Source organism: Rhopilema esculentum, chromosome 16 (genome assembly GCF_057945365.1).
Source record: "Rhopilema esculentum isolate cy_ngs chromosome 16, ASM5794536v1, whole genome shotgun sequence".
In the NCBI taxonomy this organism is placed as follows: domain Eukaryota; kingdom Metazoa; phylum Cnidaria; class Scyphozoa; order Rhizostomeae; family Rhizostomatidae; genus Rhopilema; species Rhopilema esculentum.
In genome coordinates this window covers 7,081,484-7,097,144 of record NC_142830.1, presented here as the reverse complement: position 1 = coordinate 7,097,144, position 15,661 = coordinate 7,081,484, and the positions used below count along the sequence as shown (strand labels likewise).

Genomic DNA, 15,661 nt, shown 5'->3' with positions numbered 1-15,661 from the left:
TGGATACATATATTAAAACGAGGACAGAAATTCAGAGGGAGACTGGACATAACTAAGGTGTATTTTCTTGAGTTTCCTTTGAGAATCTTTATTCATTCTAAATTGGATTTCCATTTGTGAAGTAGTAAACTCTTTATTAATGACTTAAGTTGTTTTCTAGAGAGACAACTATTTTCCGTAATTTTTGGAACTAATTGTCATATAGGCAGGGCATTCCCCTCAACCATCGACCGCATTGACTAACCTTTGTTTTCTCGGCCGATTATAGAATTATATGGTATAACGAATAATTTAAGCCCTTACAACATTTTCAAAAATTCATCAAAGTCACGTTACCGATGACGTCAAAAAAAATATGTTTCCTTTACCCAAAATCATTGTAACTTCTTGAGTATACGTCTGTCTGACTTCGATATAAACGCTAGATTCGGGCTCGCTTAAAGGAAAGCTTTCCAATGATATATATACATCACTATTTTAACGATGTCAGCAATTTTCAATGATGACGTCATCACTTTCTAAATGGCCGTCTAACAGTACATTTTAAGACAAAAGCTCTGATCTAATCAAACGCATTTCTGGATCGTTTTGTGGCAATGTTTTGTCAGGTAGTTATTCTGAATCACTTAATTTAACGTTTCAAGGTACATATATATTCGCCTCAAATCCATTTACCGCCAGAACCTGAAGAACTGATGCCATAAACTTCCCATTCGCTCTCCAGTTCATCAGAAAGTTCAGTGCTACTTAGGTCAGAGTCTACCTGGTCTGTTGTTTCCTTGTATTTGTTACTAGCACTGATTTCGTCGACACTACGGGCCTTTTTCGGTACCCCTGTAGATCTTTTGCATTTCTTTGTAGCAGGGAGATTTTCACTGCCACTTTCGACATCTGCCCCAACGCTTTCTGAAAGTCTGTTCTTGTTTTTCCGTCTTGACTTCAAAGAAGGAGGCAGCAGGGGACACGTGAAGCAAAAAGATTTCAAGGAAGACTCTTCAGAAGAACATTTCCAGCCACAACTTTCGAAAGAAAGTATTGACAGATGGCTCTATCCAACGCAACCGGCAGTAGGTTTCCCTGCGCGCTCTCAGAATGGCTATCTTCTAGGAATGTGAATCAGGAAGTAGTTTAATGTTAGTTTCATTTTGTTGTACATTTTTAGTCTTGTTTCCACATAGCTTCTCTTGACCTTACCAGAATACATTACCATTTGAACAAACTTATGAAAATCTTCTATATCGCTATCACTAACCACTTTTTCTTCTCCAAGGCTGTCAAGCAGTTCAAGGTATCGCGGGCTCTTGATGACTGTCTTCAGCAACCTTACCTTTCCTACGTTGCGGAAATAGGATTTAGAATTACACCCAGATAAAGCATTTAAAGCCTGTAGATTGAGGCAAAGATCTCTTCCGAAATGGGAACCATTTGCGTTTAACATCGAGAAAAGCAAAAGCCCAATGTGTCTTCCTTCAAAAATCATTCTTATAAAATCAATTTGCTTCTAATTTCGATACAGGAGCTCGTGGCATTTATATCCTTGCAACATGTTTTGGTAATACACTTCTAAATGACCTCTTGTCCAGGTTCACCAACTTATACCCAGCTTCAGGAGCAACAAATTTGATAAGGCTGTGCATCCGCACTCGGTACGTTGGCATTGGTTTGATGGAGCGAACTGCTACCACTCCATCTACTATCCAAGCGGCAGACTTCGGAGGCATGTCTTTGATCCATTGCCAATCTTCGAGCAAGAGTCGTTGCAAAGTTACTTTGTTTGACTGACACAAAGTTAAACCAGCTGTAGCGATAGCAATTGAAAGAGGAATGGTTGTAATGGGATGAGTAAACACCTCTTGCAGACTTCCTGCCTCCTCCTTCCTTCTAAAATGAATAGTTAAAGGCCTGTTTTGTGTTCCTTGACCACGGTAATTGCTGCAGCTTTTCCAGATCTGTCTTCAGCTTTGTTTTCTTGATCGGCGTGAAGCATTAAACGCTGCCATTAATTAGGCAATCATTTGTGAAGCGATGCATATTCTCTTCTCCTATGATCGACGCTGCAAGGAGGTCAGTAGAACTTTATTGATCTAATTCTTCACCAGTTGAAGTCGACTTTGCAGGAGCAACAGAAAACCGATTTGTGTCATAGCTTCGAAGAGTTCCCCAAGGCTATCATTATGCTTCTGAAGGATCTTTGTCCCACCTGGAATGCTGTACTTGTTAATTAATGATGACTTTGCGAAAAAGTATTGCTTCAGAGCGTCTCTAAACTTGCTATGAGTGTGAGACGTAGCAATCCAAGTGTTAACCGCATTAAAGTTTGCTGAAGTCCCTGTATGGACCTGCAGGCCCTTTAGCTTCTTGGTTAAATAGTATCCCTTTTGCTCTGTATGTAAATCGCAATGAATTGCAGAGAATTTGTTTTGAAATTTCCGCCAAATCCTTATTTGTTCCAATCTTGGAATGTTGTAGTTTGTTCACCCTGCAATGATTGAAGTGCAATGGAGAAGCAGATGTTGGTATGTACAGTAGCGGGCATAGTTGATGTGATTCAATGTAAATGTAAGCAGAATCATATTTCGCACTGCTTGCAAAAGTAGCTTAGTGTTGCTTTTCTGCACAGCTGCTACCATGCTCAACAAAGCAGACACTTTTCAGTTTTTTGACGACTTGCAAGAGTCAACAGTTTTTTGCATCAATCTGACCTGACTATACAAACAACCCATCAGCACCTTGACCTGACTATACAAGTCAACATTCGTTCACATAATTTTGTTTATCTTTGCCTCCCTCATTTCATCCGCATGAACAAAAACATGAAATATGTCAAGAACAAACCTAAGAAAGAATCAACAGGCATCTTATTAAATATCTTTGGCAAGTTATTTAGCCCTGTCAGGGATATTAAACAAAGGCTTTAAAGTAATAAACCATATAATAATTGTTTCCTCCTGCCTCCTGGCAATGCCAATAATATAAGCCCTTGGCCTATGTGCAAAGCTCGATTTTGTACCGACGGCTTCAGATCCGGTCTTCGGAAACAATTATTTTAGGTTTAATCAGTAAAATTAAAATAATAATAACGAAAAACTGTGGATGGCGAAAGAACAGCTTCTTCTCCGTTATAAGAAAGTGTCAAGCAAAATCATGCATGATGTCAAATTGCGATAATGCCAAATTGTGCCTAGCAAAATTAGAGTCAGCTCGCTGGTCGACGGCCATTTTGAAAATGATGACGTCATCATTGAAAATTACTGACATCGTTAAAAAAGTGATTTGTATATATCATTGGAAAGCTTTCTTTCAGGCGAGCCCGAATCTAGTGGTTATATTGAAGTCAGACGTATACTTAAGAAGTTACAATGATTTTCAGTCTAGGAAACAGAACATTTTTGACGTCATCGGTAACGTGACTTAGATGAATTTTTGAAAATGTTGTAAGGGCTTAAATTATTCGTTATACCATATAGTTCCATAATCAGCCGAGAAAACAAAGGTTAGGTAATGCGGTCGATGGTTGAGAGGAATGCCCTGCCTAATATGGTCACGGAGAAAGTGACGTCCTGTTTGAATCACGTAGATCGTTTGTGACTATGGTTGGGGCTTGAAATCCTAAGCACCAACTTTAGTTGGCGGCTATACTTTTAAATAAAAGTTAAGTCAAGAATAATAGAATAGCAGGAGATTTAAATAAAAAGTAAGGCAAACATAAGAGAATGACAGGAGAAAAAATTCAGTCCCAAGCAATGATGATACTTAAAAAAGTTAACAAGTCGGCCTTAGGCGTAGGCGTAAGTTCAAACCACTCTGAATCTTATCCAATCAATAAAGCAAGTTCACACTTCAAAATGTTTGAACTGTCACAGAAAAAGTTTTTAGCAAGGTGGGCTGCATCCCTTTTTAGGAAACACACATACATATACCCAAAGCTTTTCACAGTGTCTTTGCAAATTCCTGGAATTTTTACTAACACTTCTTTCATTACAATCATAGTCACCAAAGCAAGAAAATTACATGCAGCCTCAATATCCTTAGCTAATTTCTAAATTAATTTGCAAAAGAAACTATCAATCGCGTCTGATATTTGTATTTGAATATCGGGAATCCCTTGGATAATCAATATCAAATAAACATTGATCAATAATAAGATTACAGAATCATTCTCGAAGATCTCTCTAGTTCCATTGTCATTCAGAGGTTTTGTGGAGATATGGCTGGCTGTGCTGGGTATCAACGAAGCTGATCTTTATTTGCGTTTTTCATATTAACCAACGGGTCGAATTCTTCTGATTTTCTTTCAGTAAATTCGCTGAAAATCACTGGAATTTCACTTGATATCGTTCAGCATGCTGTCGGTTGAAAGTAAAGACGAGTGGTTTGAGAACTGTGACAAGGGCCATGATGACAGGTGCAGATTCTTTGACTCGCTGCTATGAAACACTAAGTGATCTTATAAGCCCCGGCCAAACCAGTGTATTACTTCGTCTAACAAATTCCAACAATGTTGGGTATAAATGTTGGGCCGGATTGGCTTCCCATGTTGGGCGATGCTCGATAATGTTGTGTTGGATAAAGTTTGACTTGCTAAAAAATATTGGATAATGTTGGGTGATGTTGGACGATGTTGGACGATGTTGGATGATGTTGGATGATGTTGGAATAATGTTGGGATGGTTTGGCCACTCTGTCACAGGTAGGGCAGCCATAAGCGAGCTATGCCTGCGGTAATCACGCGTAAAAATAGACAAAATGGAAGCTAACATACGTAATCATCATGCTCGCATGCGATGCACAAATTAATCGAACATTATCAAACAACTCAATATAAACAGTATATAAATTATCATACAATTATGGTAAACACAGGTCAAATTAAAATTATCTCCTTGCAAGAATGATTAACAGTTGCATTAATACAGTCAATTAAAATGAAAAGACATGCAAAGATTTCTACAAGTTAATGTTACTGTCAGCTATTAAGAAACCGACACTACGTGAGATTACAATGGTGACATAAACTGCAAAGCCTAATAAGAAATCAGATATATTAACGTAAGACAGATAACCTACAAACAAATCTGGCATTTTTATCTTATACTTCAGTACACATGCAACCATTGTGATGTAATTAAAGCAGGCATTAGCCCATTCTTGTGCATTCGGCTAAAGGGATTGAATAAAAGTCTCAATAACATCAAAAAATGCCTTTGAATGAATATCGTAAATGATTTTATGACTTGTGCCTATCATCTGGGAATTATTTTTTTTTAAAAAAATAGCTCTCTCCTAGGCTGCTTCAGTTTCTTTGCGATGAGAACAAGCGACAAGAAATCTCCTGATCGTCATTCCAACGCTACTTGTTTACATCTGCTAATTGCAATCAACAAGTCTAATAAGTCTGGATACTTTTCTTCTCAGGCAGCTTTTAATGAACAATTCCAAACCCTTAATATACAACAGGCTACTTGCAGCTAAAAAAGTTTACTATTTGCTAATCAGAAGGAGTTCCAAAAAGCCTTTCCGACACACACTTATCAGCTGGGGAAGAAAAACAGAGCAGGTCTGAGAAATATTGAATCAAATTGTTTCAACATTTAATAGCTGATTTCAGATAAATGTTCTGTTATAATAAACCTATTTCAAACGTTTTATAACCGTTGGAAAATGTCCCAATTCGAAATGATAGTGATAACATATGTATTACGCGTAGGATGTACAAAAGTCTGACAAACACAGGAACTCATATGCCTTTCCATACCAGCTACAAATTTCTAAATACTTATATCACAAGCAGTGCAATCTATAAGAGAAAACAGCAATGTGCTAGTTTAAGCAACATCAAAGCGTTGATACTTTCCACCATCTTTATCCTCGCCATCCTTGAAAAGCCCTATCAAAAAAGAAGAGATATTGATTTGAAAAGTGAATCTAAATTGCAGAAATTTAAAATGTAAGTAAAATTGAAATCATATGACATTTTAATGTTATGTGCAAAAAAGGGAGGTATTGTGTCTACTTTGGAAAACTGCAAACAAATGCTTGCGAATACATTGAAAAAAAGGAGAGAAAAACACTGAAGTCAGAGTCAGTATAAAACAGTAAAAACAATAAATATCAAATATTGAGCCATAGCATATTTACTAATATTATGGCATAGCATATAGGACTTTCCTTATATGCTGCTTAAAAAGATCAATTTCTTTTTCTATTGACGTTGTACAAGTAGACCCTTACGGAGAGTGTAGCAAAATTAAGCATGGTTTTGAACCAGCTATTTAATCCTTTGATAATCAATGTCTGCAAACAATCATTTTGTGGCACAGGATTTAAAAATGGCTTTGAAAAAAGCTGACATTTTGAAACATGTTACTAAAGATTTGCGTCTGACACTGTCTGACACTCTCCAGAGTATAAAACGTAAGAAAATAGAACGAAAACTTCACGCTAGAAAAATATATACCCAGTGGATCGAAATAGGCCAATCAGAAACGCAAGCACATTACTTTTGAGGTTCCCAATCAGTGCTGCTTGCCTATTGAAAATGTTACAAATGGAGTCCTAGGTGAAAACGAACACCTTCTGTCTGAAAAAGCCACTATTGTGTATTACTATAACGGCAAAATAAAAGGCAATATTTCATAGCTGTATGTCTACTTTAAAATCTTCTTGTAGGGAACTTTTAACAATAAATTCTGGGAGAATTGATCAATTTCTATGACACTTTGTACAGCCATGTTCAAACCAATTTGAGTTTTAAACTGTGATGCACTAGAGGGCGCAGGCACAAAATAGGCATTCTGTTTGAATACAGTCACAACTAAGGATAACTGGACTAAATTGGGTAAGGTAACAACTGTCAATAAATAAGCTGTTCCACTGCATTACCCTTCTGCGCATTTCAATATACTTACATCTAGATAGAAAATTTTTATCATCATGTCTGTTGCAACGTGTCACAACAATTCTAGGTCACATATACTCGCTAGGTAAAGTTTGTCTAATCTCTACTTTCAGTACTCTCCAAAACACAATGAAACAGGATACTTCAGAACATACCATATTTTTTTCTTATTTCATCGTGTTTTTGCCTTCTCTCTGCACTCCTACAACAAAAGCGTTATCTGTTATAGTGTTCTAATCTTAAACTTTAGTAAAGATGGTAGCAGCACATCGAACAATGGTTGATAATAAAGATTCTTGTATGTTTCAATGTATCAACAATACAATAAGCCTATGAAATATATGATCTGACCTGGAGATTGTATTGAATAAAAATGCTTACCATAGATACCGGTGAATAAGTCGAATGTCAAAACCAAAAATTAGGCTCCAAAACAGCACTTGACTTATACCAGGAATACGAGAAATTCACAAAAACATTTCTTCCGAAATAGATAAAAATCTTTAAAAAACGTTATGAACTTTTGAAAGCCTTGGGTGAGATTTTGTCTTTAAAACTCCGTTTTGTTTAGACGTGACTATCAGACACTTTTTCATTGAAAAAAAAATTTCTGGATTTCTGTTACACAGGGTCGATTTATACACAGAATTGAATTAGGCTACAAGTTATTTGGTCCCTATTTTGGGAATCAACCTATACACAGGATCAACCTATATACCGCTATTTACAATAATAAAAACCATCTTAAGGTATTTCTTCAAAAAAAGTCTGCATGCTTCTAACAATATAAACTAATTTTACAATCAATGTCTTAGGAGAACAAATGAAATAACTGCACTGAAATAAAATTACCTTTCAGCATGTTTCATTTCTCTTTCTTCCTTTTCACGAGACATCCTTTCGTCTTCTTTTGCAAATCTATGAAGAATTATAACTAATTCAAATCACATTTACCAATTTTGATTATAATAAATACAAAACTACCTAAAATTTTCATATAGAAAATTCAAACCAAAATTTTGATAAAAAGTATTTGCAATAACATTTTTCGAAGCTTTTTACACTTTACTCATTTACCTACAATTTGTACTGTATCATGAGAATGCATAAGAAGAACCTAAATTAAGTTATTCAGAGAATGCAGACACTGAATTTACGTTTACACGTTAAGGTAATGAATGCTTTACTGTGGAGTTTTAAACTTTTTGGGACTGCTGTCAGTTGAGCAAAAACCAAGCTTTTTCATACAGTTGTTACAGTATTTTTGAAAAATGCATATTATCATACAAAAGACAAATAACACAAAAAAATGAAAACAACTCCACTCATTAACATTCAAGTTTATAATTGCCAGATACATGTTTGTTAGCTTATCAAAATTATCCTAAAAAGCTCTGGACACATGAAAAATGAGTCAGCCGAGCAATTGAACCATTTGATATTTGCTCGCAATGATTTAAAAGGCAAATTAAAAAATTGAAAACATTAACAGAATCCAAAATTGCAAGCCTTCAAAGGATACCAGGCTACTTTTACATTATATTGTCTTATACTGTGAGAGTTCTGCAAAATTTATTCAAATAAAGTTTTTCCTGAATATCAAATATTAAAGGGCCTTAGGAGAAATGTTAGCAGAAAGAGAAGGCACGGAAGTTTTGTGCCTTAGCAGAATTTCCTTGATCATGAGTTTGGAGACCTAGCCCATAAATCATCAGTCAAATAAATGCAGAAGTAATTTCTTATAAAATGTTTTATCAAGAGAAATTAATTTTCGACTTCTATAGCTTTGAATGTTTTTAGTCAATGCATTAATATGCATTGGAGATAAAGTTGCCTTGGTGAAAAATGTCAGTAAAGTTGGTACCTTTTTGCAGCTCTTCTTCTCGAGCATTTACGGCAGCAGCAACAGTAGCATACCAAGAGAAAGATGATTAGCAATGCCCCAAGAACACATGGCACAATGATAAGCAGCAAATTACCAGAAACTGTAAAGAATCAGCAAATTTCCATAAACAAACAATAAACAAGAAACAAATTAACAGCCCATTTGATACTGGACATGTGTAATAAATGCTTTGAAACCAGACATTTACAAGGAAAAAATAGAAAAACATATCATAAAAATGAATGATTGTTCAAGTATGGACGAACTATAAATAGTTGTAAATTATGAAAAAGTTTCAAGGATAAACAGATGGCACATTTGGCTTCAAGGAGACATGTCAGTGCACGGTCACGCAAAAAGTGTACACCTCAGAGACAATCTGCATTTGTCACAATTCACTTGATACATTCAGTGACTAATAACATACTGTAATGGGAGTAACAATGCTTTATAATGGTTAACAATTTACAATGGCTAAGTGATAAGTGTTGAAAAAATCTATAACTAGAGATTTTGGATTTAGACCATAAAATCTTAAGATAATACTTGTAGATATTCAAAATCAATGAAATGTGTTATAAATTGCTTGCAAATACAGTCATTTCAAAACATAAAATTTAATAAGGATGTAATATTTGCTTGGATCATCATAATTTCAGAATTAGAATAAATTAAGTGATTTTATGAGGAATGAGCCTGTCTCACTTGGCTGTACAACAGACAATTTCAGATTAATTCAAAAACTGCTTTTCTCGCAAGTTTGGCTTTGGCATTACTCTTGTTCCAATTAATAATGCTTTTCAAATTTATAATGTTCTTTTGAGCATATGATAATTCCTCAAGTATGAATTGCCTAAAATATCACCAGCCTATTTTAAGTTTTAGCTCCAAAATAAGTTATATCAATAAAAAGCCAGAAACAAATACATATTGACCCATTCATATGTGTAAATGGAGTAAATGTGAACAAGACTTTCTTTCTACAAAGACAATCAAAAACACTTCTTTATATCTTTATATCAAATGCCTCAAATAGTAATAGCTAAACAAATTCATGGATGCAGCTATCTGACTCTATCTGTCTAAGCTGGTTATTAACATTGCATTTCCCAAATTGCTGCTCTCTAGATATGTTCTTTCTTATTCCAGAACACAATCTTGCAGTTGACTTCAAGCATGTGCATCTATGTGTGCCAGTGCCATCATATGCCTCCCATTTTATTTTCTAGGTTTACTCGTTATACATTCCAAAGATCTTACTGATTATTTCTATTCAGATATGGATGTTGATAAAAGTATTGTGCAAAGATCAGTGCAAAGTAGTAATTATCTGATCTGGCTATCTGCTATGAGTTGCAAAATTTGCATTATTCATGAAAGAAGTCCAGATAATATTAGGCATGCCATCTTAAGTGCATGCCTACACACGCCTAAAACAATCCAGGCCTGCTTTTCAATGCACAAGCAGCACCACATTTTGACTGACTATTCTCTTTTCCTGTTTTAATTTTTAGCTAAGTAGTTTTTTAAATTTCTTTTGTTCGAGTGATTTTTAAAGCATTCCTAGAGTCATAATCACTTTTAAGGCCCTGTCTCAATTACAAATTACAGGAGATGTTTGAAAATGAAGGTGTTTTCATTACTCCATTTTTATCCTTTTTCAAATCCATTGTTTGAGCTCTTTTTGAAACTGAGAAAGACTGACTGACTTTAAACTGACCCAGTTTTCAAATGTCTCTACTTAGAACAGCATTGTTGAATGACCCTATTTGGGATCAAATGACTCTATTTTTGTGTGTATTAACACAGATAATGGGAACAAATAACGCTGGAAATTGCATAAAACAACATTTCGTTCTCTCAGTAAATGAAAATACCAAAATTCCTGTGATAAACAGGTTTACTCAAGTGCCTCAATAGCTTTAAAATAGTAGGCTTAAAAATGGCTTAAAATATGCCACTTTAAATACAAGACCATTAATGATCACCTGGGTACTCCAACACCTAAATGTAATTTGCAAATGTCTTTCTGAACTTATCATCTCACGATTAACAAAACTTGTTACAAAACTTTTTGAAAAACTTCTACCAAGTCTCATAAAAGTTTCAAAGCTGCAAGACTGTCCAATAAAAAGATAAAAGTTTTTACTTTTTAAAAAGTAACTTTTTTCAATCTTTAAATAAAAGGTGTTGCCAACAGTTTGAAAATTGATTTGATCGGTTTTTAACTGTAAAAAGACAGCTATTGGCTTCACAAAAGTGGTTTCAATATCGATCGCCTTGCTGTTTACAACGCAGTCACCATAACTGATTTGTCAAACCTGTGCAATACTTTTGCTCAAGAAGTGTATAAAAATGAATATCCCAAGATTCTCTACCTGTACACTGTTTGTAAGAATACCAGTCCCCTGAGCATTCAGAAGAATCAGGTTTTATCACTGGTCTTTTGCCACAGTACTTTGTTGCTTGACAGTAATAGCACTAAAACAAATTCAGTAATTTTAAATAATTTGGCATCATTAAAATAGAAAAAGGAAATAAAAGAGAGAAATGAATGAAATGTCCTGTGTTTTTTCAATTTCAGGGCATTTGGCAAATCATGTAAACAGAAAGAACTTCATAACAACAATACTTACATCAAAATTGTTCACACAATCACTGCATGATCCTCCACTTTTGCTTGTGCAGGAGTCTAAATTAAGATGCATGATAAATTATGAAGAATTCTTTGTTTGATGAATAAAGATGAACAGCTATTTGAATAAATGTCATAAAACTAAAAAATGAGTCAGTAAATCATTCAACATTATACTGTTTGGTCTCAACCTCTTCTTGCCGTCATTAACAACTAATAATAGGCTAGTGTAATGTAACAATATTATTTCATTCTTAATTTTCATTAAATGTGTTTTCAACTTCTGTAGTTTCTATTTCATCACGCATTTGACATAGAAGCTCTTTTTAAGCTATTGTTATGCCCTATGAAATGAAACAGACTAAAAATCACCAGCAAGGTTATTCAAAATAAAGTTGCATATTTATATAAAGACAAACCATTAGCTGCAGATCCAATGCAGAATAAGCACACCAGATATGAAGCAATGCATAAAAACCAAAAAACCTTTATCTCCATCTTTCAAACCTGGAAATCAGAAATTCTAATTTTGATAAAATAAAAATTGTGATTTGTAATGAAATATCAACATCTAAATTTCATTGTTTGTTATTGTTGGACACTTACCACTGGGTGCAGAATTAAATGGCAGTTGTGGTGAAAACAATCATTTTTAAGGTTTTCATGTGTATTTTTATATTTGTTTCTGCCTGGCTTAAAACCCATATGTTGCTTTTACAGTTGGCTTATACAACAACAAAATTTGGAGTGAAATCACATTTGTTTCTTGACTTTTCATTTTTGCTTCATCCTTGATCCTAAACCTTGTACTAAACAAAAAGGTTAATTCTATTGCATTAGTCAATGAGGTTCGTGGCACATGCCCTTTTAATTGTTTTTTAGGACACTGAGATGTTACGTTTCCTTGCCCTTTATCTTAATATGACCAAGCCTTGTGATTCTTAAATTTTGAATTACAGAGAGATATGCATTACAAATATCTTCACTCTAAGTCAAAGTTTGATTATGGCAGGATGTCAAACCTCAGATTCTTTAATCTGTAGTGCATGTATGATATACAGAAACACTGATATATTCATTTGGATGTTACACATTCAATAGTCATTCACATATGTTTTTTATGGCTAATGCAGTGAACCAAAACTCTATAGCTTTGCCTTTACAGCATCATGCACTGTATAACTGAATACCCCTTTAAGAGAACAGCACCCTTGATAAGAGCCAGGCTGTCTGTTCATCTAGCAGTTTTGGAATCATTCCACATACATTAAAACAAAAAGTTATTATTGTGTAGACAAAACAAGTTTCTTTTCACCTGTGGACTCTAGTGGTATGCATATATTTTCTACAGGGACACTTGTATTTTGGGTAACTATACCAGCCATGTGCTTGTTTTTTTCTGATTGGCCTATTTCAATCTACAGCTGGGTAAATATTTTCATTCTTGATCCTTTCTGCCCTTTTTTTGACATTCGAAACCCTGAAGAGTGTTAGACGAAAAGCTTAAGTATGTTGCAAAATGTTTTCTTTTTCAAAGCAATCTTCGAATTTTGTACGGCCAAAAAATTAGTTTTTGTGTTGCCAAAAGATTAGTTTTTGTACTGCCAAAAAATTAGTTTTTGTACTGCCAAAAAATTAGTTTTTGTACTGCCAAAAGATTAGTTTTTGTACTGCCAAAAATCAGTTTTCATTAATTCCTTTATATTACCTAATTGATCAGGTTTAGCTGTGACAGCATGAATCTATTTGTATTGCTTCATGTACAAAACGAATATTTATAGAAAAAATATAAGAAATCTAAGTAGACCAGCTGCAACCAGAACAAAAATGTCAGGTACTATAAAGCTTTAGTTTTACTGAGACATTGTTAAGTAAACAAAAAAATGAGTTTCAACTGAGTCAGTTAAATGCATATGCCATCATAAATAGTGATTAAAGACAGTTCTGAAAACTCGAAACAAGCTGGTTTAGCAATAACTATTTTTACATATTTCTGCATTCAAACGAGAACAATTCTCCATGGGGCACCATTGTTGAAATGCTACGCAAGGAGAATTAATTATGTTTTCTCGACTCCATGGATATGTATTATGTTTTCTCAACGCCATGGAAATAACGTCACTACTATTTATTTAGATTATCGATGAACATTCATAGGTTGTCTTACCTTTTAAATAGTTTACAGCGTAAAGCTACCCTTCAAATACTTGATGAGAGATAATTTTCTGATAGCTAGAAACCCCTGCCCTTTTCAAGAAATCATTTTGGAATAAGGGTAAACAAATTAAGCATAAAATCGGGTTTATTAATCTTATACTACACTGTGGCAATACTCGGATGCAATCGTCCTACCAGTCCCAACAAAAAAGGAAACCGTTCAACGCCGTCAATGATATAATGAGGTGGCCTAAATATTTCTGTAGGGCATACTAGGAAAATTTACAAACAAAACAAAAATCAATACCTGGTGACTTAAATTAAACCTTTAACTTTACCTTTAAAAGTAGATCGTGCGAATTATATGAACATTTCCTGAAAGATATCCAACTTTACAAACAAAACTTTGATCCAAAGTCAATAAATACCTCGCAAATTCCCTTCTCACCAACTCAACTTTAGATCTCCCAACACACTGGGTCGCCTGACCTACTTTTCAGGCAGAGGCTTCAGAATGCGGAAGGCAAAAAAAGTCCGCATCGAGATGAGATTTACTTTACAAACAAGTGCAGTCACAAAAGCTGAAACGTAGTAAGATAAATGACAGTTGAACTGTTTCATCAATTGGGCTGATTTTGAAGAAAAAGCACCGCATAAGGGCAGTAAATTGAATATTTCAAGAACAGAGTCTTCTGCGCGGGGACATTTGGACCCTGAAACTTTCTTCGAGTAAAATTAAGCAGTTTCTAAAGAAGTATCATGATGTTTGACAATATAGTTGCATATATAAATAGAACATGACGATGGGCTTTTAAACGGCAATTGATAAAGTGCCTGGTGGTTTTATTGCATAGCAAATGGCAAAAGTCTAACCACAACACCACAACACCTTTCACCTCAATTATAGCCTCAATGGTGAAGTCAGAGTTGGGACTTGCTATCTACGGGTTGCTAAAGATTTTCAATATAAGAAGTTGAATTAAAAATAAATTAATTCCACTTTTTCAGCAAGAAATTTTCGTGAGGGTATATTAAAATTTCCAATAATAATCTATATTAAATAATCTATATTAAAATTTCCAAGAAAATCGAAGGCAAATTTTTAGGCAACATACTCAATTAGTAATGATGTTGCGTTACGCAAAACCAAATCTCCAGTTGTGGTTGGAGATTCTCCATTTCACATATATTCCCGATGTAAATCACCAGTATTAAATTATTATGCAGGCACGCAGTGCTTTTTTTCTTGTTAAACAGGCATGGCGACCAAAAAGAGGAACGTAGCATAAAAATTTCTGGGATTTGGTTTGAACATCTGGAAAGCGCTTCAAAGAACAAACCAATCTACAAAAAGTTAATCTAAAATTATGACAAGGCCTCCGATGAAAGAGGGCCTTCCTACTATTTAATAAATAATAGAGCTCTTTCCAAAATCATTTGTCCTAAAAATTTTAGGTTGCAAATTAACTATAAAGCACTGAATAATGTGTACGATTTCAAATGCCCAATTTGATAAAAAACTCATAGATCATGGGTCAATTTAGATCGTTGACTGCAAGATCATCCTCTAAAAGCAAGCGATGCTGTGGAACCATCTCCCCCGCGATTTTTCAAATTCATCTGCTGCTTATCTTGTTAAATACTTTCGCTATCAACGTTAATGGGATCATTTGCATTTGCGATGAGTTGAGAAATTTCTGAGCCGTTCCTTGCAGTTTTTCCATAAGATATTTGAAGGGGTCGTGAAATTTATTTACACGGCATTGTAATCCGATACTTATAAACATATTTTCCATCAGCTCAGCCGGAAATTCAGTAAGAAGAGATAACAGGCATTTTTCCACAAAAGGAATTCGAAATAGGCTCGAGAAAGCAGATCTTCCAGCAGATGACGAGGATGGGGGTGTTGGGGGGAAGTGGGCTTGTCTTCAGGAAGAGAAATTGACCTAGTTTCACCAATGCTAGACTCTGTTATGGAAATAACATACATAATATAATTATCGAGGGCAGCAGCCCCAAGCATCCCGGTTCGGAACGTCATATAAAATACAGTTAAACCGGTAACAAAACCACGCAGAATGAACCG

The 15,661-nt window shown here is 34.8% G+C and overlaps 1 protein-coding gene across 3 annotated transcripts; it reads right to left on the bottom strand.

Moving 5' to 3' along the window:
• Positions 1-4,749: 4,749 nt before the first annotated feature.
• Positions 4,750-14,249, bottom strand: LOC135682302 (pituitary tumor-transforming gene 1 protein-interacting protein). Of its 3 annotated transcripts, none has more exons than XM_065197139.2 (8): positions 13,883-14,249; positions 11,838-11,925; positions 11,420-11,475; positions 11,162-11,264; positions 8,763-8,883; positions 7,751-7,816; positions 7,054-7,100; positions 4,750-5,887 (listed from the first exon to the last, which is right to left on the bottom strand). In XM_065197139.2, exons 2-8 carry the CDS (start codon positions 11,914-11,916, stop codon positions 5,826-5,828), a joined length of 534 nt encoding a protein of 177 aa, XP_065053211.1. In that variant the 5' UTR covers positions 11,917-11,925; positions 13,883-14,249; the 3' UTR covers positions 4,750-5,825. The 3 variants fall into 3 exon arrangements, with proteins under 3 accessions (XP_065053211.1, XP_065053210.1, XP_065053209.1); XM_065197138.2 differs by having other exon boundaries at positions 14,004-14,245; XM_065197137.2 differs by having other exon boundaries at positions 13,914-14,240.
• Between the last annotated feature and the right edge of the window lie 1,412 nt (positions 14,250-15,661).

What these genes read in the sequence shown, in the direction of transcription:
- LOC135682302 (XM_065197139.2), bottom strand. Translation starts at nt 11,916, where the DNA reads ATGGAGATAAAGGTTTTTTGGTTTTTATGCATTGCTTCATATCTGGTG. An exon ending in CATTGGATCTGCAGCTAATG is followed by an intron (nt 11,476 to 11,837) that starts GTTTGTCTTTAT and finishes ATCTTAATTTAG; the next exon opens with ACTCCTGCACAAGCAAAAGT. An exon ending in AGAAGAAGAGCTGCAAAAAG is followed by an intron (nt 7,817 to 8,762) that starts GTACCAACTTTA and finishes AATTCTTCATAG; the next exon opens with ATTTGCAAAAGAAGACGAAA.